This window comes from Eleginops maclovinus, chromosome 22, assembly GCF_036324505.1.
Source record: "Eleginops maclovinus isolate JMC-PN-2008 ecotype Puerto Natales chromosome 22, JC_Emac_rtc_rv5, whole genome shotgun sequence".
Lineage (NCBI taxonomy): Eukaryota > Metazoa > Chordata > Actinopteri > Perciformes > Eleginopidae > Eleginops > Eleginops maclovinus.
Window position 1 is genome coordinate 21,766,985 of NC_086370.1, and position 9,305 is coordinate 21,776,289.

The 9,305-nt window shown below is 38.5% G+C and overlaps 1 protein-coding gene across 1 annotated transcript in view; it reads left to right on the forward strand.

Moving 5' to 3' along the window:
* Positions 1–6,980: 6,980 nt before the first annotated feature.
* LOC134859096 (homeobox protein Hox-D9b-like) overlaps positions 6,981–9,305 on the forward strand; it is a 2,791-nt gene continuing 466 nt past the window's right edge. The window contains exon 1 of the mRNA XM_063875416.1: positions 6,981–7,644. Coding sequence (XP_063731486.1) covers positions 6,981–7,644 — 664 coding nt within the window. The remainder of the gene's footprint in view (positions 7,645–9,305) is intronic.

The following is a 9,305-nucleotide window of genomic DNA, read 5'->3' on the forward strand; positions in this document are numbered from 1 at the left end:
TATATGTATTTTCTTTTGTAGGCCTGTGTTTGCATTTCAGCACCGTAACCTGCAACAAAACATTGCATTATAAGGAACCGTTTGACTTGCACACCTCAAATGGAAAAACACAATTTATGCTTTTATTAAATTATGAGGAGATTGCATTTAACAGGGTTTGAGGATTAAAATAAACCGTAAAATGCAAGCATATGCGTTTAAAGCCTGGTTTCTCGAGTTATTTGCGTAATTGGATCTATTTTACAACTAGCATATATCTTTACAGGACAGCGTTAATGTATTTTTGCTGCTTTGAAATTAAAATGTCCAAACAACTGGGCCGAATAATAATATTGACTTTTGAGTGGTTTCATTTATCGGTCGGAAATACATATCGTCAGGCGTTTTCTGCAGGCCTGGCCTCCATGATGTTTGGTTCAAAACGTCTCCGCTGGAAAACATCTCAGATCTAAATGTGGTTTCTTTATGAGTTTGGATACACTGCTTAAACGAAACTGGTTTTAATGGCAGCCCACGTGATTTCTCATTATGAGCGTCATTTCTTTCGTTTTAGCTGCCGTTTTTTTACCGTAGCGTTTTCTAACCCAGAGCTAACGGGAAATAATTGGACCGTTTTTTCTCTATGCTAAGGCATTTACCTTCATTTCAGTAGGCCTTATTTTTTCCCATGCAAGCGTCCAAAATAAATAAATCGATGAATTAAGATGAAGATTAACATTTATTGATCCCTGCAATCCCGGTGTAAAGTGGCGGCAGGAATAAGACTGAAACACAGGGATAATACGAACAAATAATAAAAAACTCATTAAATAACAGTAAATTACAAATTCAATAACAGAATGAGGTAAACATTTAAACATAAATACATAATATAGCCATAATTAACATTTTAGGGCTACATCTGGTTTGTTTATTTAGCAATACGTGTCACACAGATGTTACACAGAACACTTCCCTCTGGCTGCAACAGAGGTATAAGTCAACCAAGAGATCAGAAACAAGAGCACGAATCTGTTGGTGTAAAGAGTGCATCAATTACCTCCTCTTCTATAAGTTTGTAGTGAGAGAAACATCTGTGAACATCTGTGCAAGAGAAACTCCATTTGTGTCCAATAAAAGTGCATAAATCTCAAGTGCAGCCCCCGTTTTGATATTTAAACCTGTGCTTTTTGCTACTGTGGGAGGTCAAAATGTCATTTTCATAATAAAAAAGCCCTCTGATTCAGCAGAGAATCTAGTTGTGTGTATTGGCATGAAAAGTAACACACATGCAGACTTTTTGTATTATATTTCATGATGTATATATTTCAGAAAAGTCACTGCAGGCCATGATTTAGATATTTTCAAGACGCAGGACCTTCTCTTCAGACAGCTCCAACAAAAAGGTGCCATCTATTGACTTCTTTCTGCAGTAATGAACCTGAGCTGATTCACAGGCTATAAAAGATGGAGGACAAACAGCCAGCTCCCCAACAGGCAGCACAAAGCCTTTCTTAATAGTATATTTAATTTAGATTTGGATATTTTGTTTTAACTTATATTTAACTAAACCTCCAAAAACACAAAAAGGCTTGGAGGTTTAAATTCCAGCAACACATAAGAAAAATCAAAAATATCCAAGAGGTCTTCTGACTCAGTGTGTGCTGGCAAAAGGAATCTTACTTGTTATATTAGATATTCATTTTACGTTTTATGGCGAATGGCATAAAAGATCAGTAGTGCTGGGTTTGTGTGTGTGTGTGTGTGTGTGTGTGTGTGTGTGTGTGTGTGTGTGTGTGTGTGTGTGTGTGTGTGTGTGTGTGTGTGTGTGTGTGTGTGTGTGTGTGTGTGTGTTTGTACTCAGCAGACCCATTTTGAGCTCAAGGTCAAAGACTGTGTTTTGCTCAATTTCCAGAGGACACTGGAGGTGCTTTCCTTCAGGGGTGAAGAAGAGATAAATATTAGGTTTTTATTTAAATCATATTCATACTTTTTTGCTAGCTGTGTATTTTTTCGGTTTAAATAGCTTTTCATTTAGTCCTGTAACGACACATTGGATGGGAAAATACACACACTGTTTGTGACTTTGGATTTGTATTATTTAGTATTTTATGTGTCCATGTATTTACCAGTCTGCACATCTAAGTCTTACTATGGCTCATTTGTAACGGACAACACCGATCCGTAAGACTGTCGGAGTACCGGGGTTGCTGCCACCTAAAGCACCGTCATCGGTGTCCTTCTCCGGGGAAATACGTTCACTACCTGGAGAACCGAGCCGAAGCTAACGATTGCGAATCTTGGGATTGACCATCCTCGGATAAACCCGGTTTAGGGCCGTTTTTACGCACAGGATTTCTGCGGAGACCCGTGGAGCCTCCCCGGCACAAACACGGCCTCCAATCCGGACTCACAACCCCTTTACCTTGGAGGGCCAAACAGAGTCCTCCGGCCGGTTTATGACCATTGTTTTTTTACAGAAGAGGAAGAAGATCAGGTAACAGCAAAATGAGATGAACTGAGCCGAGTGTAAAAGGCTGTGACACCGGGGAGGGGCCAAGGTGAGGGCGGTGTAGAGTCACCAAGGGCGGGGGAGGGAGGACCAGGTGGATGGGCCCTCATCCCGTGACTGCATTCGTGACCCGAGTGAGTGGGAGTTATGCCATAATGTTTATAAAAATAAACAGATTGGTAATTTAGACATTTGGCAAGTCAAACAGTAGTTCCTGGAGTAGAACTTTTTAGGAACACTACTTAAAACATAGACCAGTTAATATCCAAATGTTTCTACATATCCCAGAGACTCCATGTCTTACTGGCTATCAACTGACCTCCGTATTCATTTTGAACATATTATATTGGTGTATATGATCTGCACTCTGTGTCCAATCAACCTAATGCACCTTCATGTTATTAGACAAGGTTCGTCTGTCTAGAATACAGCTATTGGGATGCAGGACTGAATATAAAGTAACCATAAAATAACTTTAATACACACACACACACACACACACACACACACACACACACACACACACACACACACACACACACACACACACACACACACACACACACACACACACACACACACACACACACACACACACACACACACACTGGGAACAATACAAGTATTTTATCTTGCGTTATCTTATCTTATTTAATCTCCATTGAGGTGTTTGGTCCAACATGTTTGCAACATTTTATGAATGTATAAAAAGCTTGAATACATAAAAATCGCTCTAAAAAAAACCTCATCAGTGTGATAAAACTTGGAAATAACTTCAAAGACAGCACATGAAGAGGGATCCCTGTCCAAACACGGATATGAGTCCAATATATGTCATTTATACCGAAAATAATATATACAAAAAATGTCGAATAAATAACTTTCCACCATTTTCTGAAGAAAATAACTGGAACCACCTCAGTACTGTGCAACCATTTAGACGGGTTAAATGAGACATAAATAAAAAGGTACAAACAGGTAAATAAATGGATGAAAGCAGTTCTTTCCTGCCATTAAAGGAGAACCCCAGGGCTCAGGTTTAGGCCCCATGTTGTTCACACATCCCGAGCAAAAAGAAGAAAAGCAACTCCTTTTTAAAATATTCTATATCACCTTCTTGTCGGATGCTCCTCTTGCCTTAACCTGCTTTTCCTCTGAAGTAACATATCTTATTGTCAATGGATTAAACACCTTTTCCAAGGAAATACATTTAATAAAACGAAATATAAGGAAACAACGAAACAGAAAGCAGGTTTTGTGCTGTCTGCAGGGTCTCTTGTGTTTTTGAGCTGACTTTTCTCTGTGTGGGATTTAGACATTTTCAATGAAATGATATCTAATTGAATTATTTTATATCAGTTGATATGCTGATTGTGTATTATTATTGATCTTGCTCTCTATATAAAGTGGTTTTTAATTTAAGTGTAAATGAGGACCGCCTTTACCTATCCCTTATACATTAAACATTAAAGTATTATCTTGATCACTTGATTCGTGATTTGTTAAATGTTAAATGAGCTGTGATGTCAGGCTCTTCTCTTGCCTTTATTGCAATATATTCACGCACCATGCTTCAATAAATGTATGCTTTAAGACAATATATTGATATAATATCTCTCCAAGAGGAACTGTTGTTTTTAATGGCTTTGTGTCATTTCTTCTCAACATGGGATACTTAACTTGGTGTAAAAACCTAAAATGTTGTTTTATGACACAATTTCATAGTTTGAGGTGCGTTTGCCATTTAGGAAATAGGTCAAACCTTCATGTGACACTTAGAGGTTAGACCTCTGACTGCGAATTAACCGCCCTAAACAATATACAATGTCTTTTAATTTAAGTTTCCTATTTTAAAAGCTTGTTTGTTCCAGTTGGAGGTCATTAACAGGATGTTACTTTAATGATTAAGTGATAAAAGGAATTTTTGATCCCTTCTGCATTAACAAAAAATACCCTGAAGGGAAATTAGATAAGGTAACACTTTAGTGCCATGCTTCAATTGTAAACACAACAACGCTATCAAAAAGCAGGTGATTAGCCGTGTGATTGCTGCCTCAGGTCACACTAATACAGAAACTCAAACTATGAAATAAAAGAAGTAAAATCTGATTTGTATTCTCTTCTTTTCCTCTTGGGGGTCTCGACCCAGACTTTGAACACCGGAAGCATTCAGGGAGTCCAAGGCTGGAAATGAACCTTGAACCGCAAAACAAGCACAACACACACACACACACACACACACACACACACACACACACACACACACACACACACACACACACACACACACACCATTTCCTCAAATAAATGACTTTTATGAGGGCAATATAGACGGTCTGCTGTCCCTCTCATTCTTTCTCGTGTGTGTGTGTATGTGGGTGGGTGTGTGTGTGTGTGTGTGTGTGTGTGTGTGTGTGAGATGAAATGAGATGAAAGGAAGGATTGTGTTTCTGGTTGGAACTAAAGGCTTTCAACCTAATGACCCACAATAAACTAGACCACTAGAGCCTTTTTTTTTTAACAACACCGGCAGATATAAACATTTATTTACTGTTTTCTTATTATTTCCAAGAACTGGGCTGTTTTAAATGTTATTTGAACGTTCTACATTATATGAGTAGCTAATGAAGTAACATAATCATGGGAAAGAATATTCTATTTAATGTTTGATATTATTTATTCATATCATATGATATTATTACAAAGGTTTTTCTTTGTTAATAAATCTGCAACTTCTAGTTTTCTATGTGTATATGTGTTTATATATTTAGTTTTAGTAGGTTTATTCTAACTTATTCAGTTTATTTTAAACTGTGCACTCTTTAAATTTCCATATATATATATATATATATATATATATATATATATTTACCAATAAAAAAATGTACCAATCCATTTGTTACCTATTTTTAATTCACGTGTAATGCCTGTAAACACGATATCACAAACAAAGTGTATTTTATTTAAGGACAATGCACATCATTTAATATAAAAACTTTCTGAATGTAAGTGTACCAAATTTCGACAGACAGGCTTTCATTATTATTCTGTGCAGTGCCTGGCATGTTAATGGCATTCAAAACCAAAAATAACCATCAAAATAAAATTCAATAAAGTGTGTTTTGAATCCTCCGAACAGCAGATGGCGCTAAACCTACAGACAGCGATCAAGGTCTATGTTAGAACCGTGTGACTAAGCCCCGCCCCTATTCTCTCCTGCAGCCAATAGGATGTCACTTTCACACTCAAACATGGGCACAGTGACGGTGAATGGGTGAATTCATTAAACTCATCTGGCACAAGGCCAAATATGGATTTGAGGATTTGTGCTTAATATGTACAATTTATTATGGCTATAATACCTGCAACATTATGTCTATTGCACTATGTTATTTTATGTAACGTGAAATAGGCTATTTAATATTGCATTGTTGCTGAATATGACAAATAAAGTCTTTAAATCCTATGTTTCAATGTTATGAACATGCATTTTCTCAGATAATCTAATAGGAGTTTGAATTGGGTTATTTATCTCAAGTCAAACTGATTTTAGGATGAAATCTAACACACCAAAGTTGGATTTAATTGGTTTTCGTCGGACAAAAAAGGGTGTGTTTAAATAATAAATAAAATGCTTTCTTTTTGACAGATAAAATTCATGCATTTTGCGAAAGTAGGCCAAATATTCAATTAAGAAAACCACGCCGTTGAGTGTGCAAGGAAACAAATACAATCTGACAAATAATCCACAATTGCAACTGAAGAAAATGCTGTTATTTTGGGTATAAATGCAAAATAAAACTCACGTTAAAGCGCCATCCATGAACTTCGAGAGATTTTCCTCAATTCTACCAAGAAAAAAAAGATATGTATAAAGTACGATCAAGATCAAAGGAATCAAAGGAATCCATCCCTCCTCTGTGAATCTAAATCCCGTTACACTTTAAGACGACATTGAGGAGTTTTATCATCAATTATAAATACACAAAGCCTTCATTATCAAAGTGGTTTGGCACAAGAAGCTATACAGACTAGGCCCGTGTTATACTAAAACACACACACACACACACACACACACACACACACACACACACACACACACACACACACACACACACACACACACACACACACGCTCGCTCGCTCGTAAACGACTCCCTGTTACTTTTTTATTCTGCTTGTAAAACGGTGTTTCAGGAACAGAGTTTTATAAAGCCATAGCGCTACAGTCAGGCCATCTGGCAGCATGCTGGAGGCTACGATCACATTTCTGAGCACAAAAGAATGATGAGATTTATTTCCTATACTGGGTAAATACAGTCCAACCATGTGATCAGTGGAATAACCAATAAGCAGCCGAAGAAGAAGGTAAGGGCAGGAAAAAAAAAATACTACCATTTTAGGGGAGGATGTAAGCCCACTATACCAGCCCCATCTAACGTTTTACAGTCGCACTTAAGTGTCTTTTTATTGAAATAATAAAATAAACATGTCGCTAACGAATTATTATTCCATGATGGGGCTCCAGACTGAGGAGCCGTACGGTGCGCATTTCATCCCGGGAGGCTTGCAGGGTTCGGCGGCCGGCTGCGCAAAGCCAACCCGGAGAGGAGCGGAGGAGGAGGAGGGGACCCCCATCCCGGATTTTTCTCATTTTTCCAACAAACAGACGAGCTTAAATGGCTTCTCTCCTTGGGCCAACACCTCCACTTCTTCTGCGCCTTCTTCCCCGCAGCTGCAGTCCAATGCAGGCCTTTTTCATCCACATCCACACCTCCTGAGCCACCACCACCACCACCACCCGTGGACGCAGCAGAATCACGCCGAGCACCTCGCGTCATCGGCGGCTTCAGAGAGCAGGTTCATCCGCTGTTGGGAAGGTTCGACCCCAGCTTTGGAGACCCCTTTGTCCCATGCATCTGATGGGTTTTCCGGGTGTGTCCCCGCTCAGGCTGACCTCTCCGATCCAACACCGACGTATGAGGCGGTTAAACCCGAGGGTTCACCTCCGTCAGACAGCCCCGGGGACTCCAGCTTCAACAGCCCGGCTGAGGTGGTCCTAGAGCGGCTTGGCACCGTGGAGGAGCTCGGTAGGAAGCCGGAGCCCAAGAAGGAGGACGAGGAGAGGAAAACAAAGCCCCTGATAGACCCAGGTAAATATACCAAACTCAGGAATGTTTATTATAGCATTTTAGAGGTGTCAATACACAGGTGTGTGTGTGTGTGAGTGTGTGTCTGAGTGTACGTGTGTCTAAGTGTGTGACACAGAGGGAGAATGTGGCCTAAGTAAGCTAGTAAGTGTGTGTGACTTTTATAGGCCTATAAATGTCTTGTAAACTGGGAAATGTTAAAGTTTATTGTCCATTAAAATAATTAAGATGCTATTGCTGTTTTTTAACAATTTGTCAGTGAAGAGGGAACACAGGTAGCTTTCACTGCGTTTTCTGAGCCGATTTGTGCACAAAATATACGCAATGAAGTTAGTTCTCTTGCAATAACCGTAACCTTAAAGCGTATTTAAGCAAAACCTCTCTGTGAGAAACGAGGTTAATACTTTAGTCTGTTTGCATAGAAATCATAATGCAGCGTGCCTCAAACAGCATGAAATGACCTTTAAAATAATTATAATATGTAAAAAGGCTTGTGTTACAATAAACAAAAAAGGCATACAGGACTTAACAAAATAATATATCATATCAATTATTATTATTATAAAATCATATTATTATTATTAATATTATTATTATTATTATTAATATTATATAATTATATAAAGCTATATGTTTACTGTATTTAAAAAACAGGACATTACATCCTATATTTCTGAAATAGCCACAATTCTACTTATTGTTAAATACATACTTTAATTTTTTTTTAGCAAGATCTGTGTGAACCTGAAGGCAGTTCCTTGAAAATAATTAATTGAGAAACAAAGATGTCCTCTCTGCAGTGTGAGTGTGCGACTAACCACCCAAAGCTGCTGTCCTGTCTGTTGAGTTATGCCACCACCTCATTTTTGGCTGCTTCCCGTTCATTTTTTTATCTTTAAGTGGCCGATAAAGCATTTCAGATCAGGCAAAGGTTCAAATATCCTCCGTACTGCAGTTTAATAATTCTAAAAATGCTTCTCAGTTTGGCTTTTCACCAACCTGCACTAACACACAGATTTAGACTTCACTCTGCTGTATTTATTTATGGTTGCCCGGTGTCTTCGGGTCTGTCTATCTGCAACATCCTTTTTACATAATGTCACTTTATTTTAAATGATGGAAATGAAGGAAGGGTGGAATTAGGACATAAACAACCTGGTGCTATGAAACTGTTTCGCTAATAGGAGCAATATGTGAAAATAAATAAAGTATCTGATGGATTAACACTGTCTTTATTTATGGAGCTGGGCTTCTTTTATTTCTGTAATGAGCCAAAAGTTGCAAGCTCATAAAATGTGTTCCTGATAATGTTTTTTCCCACCAACACACCGACACACACCGACACACACCGACACACACCGACACACACTTCGCAATTTGAGCACTTTGGAATCAACAGAATAAGCTTTTCTATTTTTTTTGTTGCAAAAAATGTAATGGTAGTTGCATTGTGTGTGTGTGTGTGTGTGTGTGTGTGTGTGTGTGTGTGTGTGTGTGTGTGTGTGTGTGTGTGTGTGTGTGTGTGTGTGTGGTGTGTGTGTGTGTGTTGTCATATATGTTGTTTAATGTGGATTATGCCTGTGATGTTACCATACAAACACACATGCAAACAGTCACACACACACACACACACACACACGCATACACACACACACACCTTATAC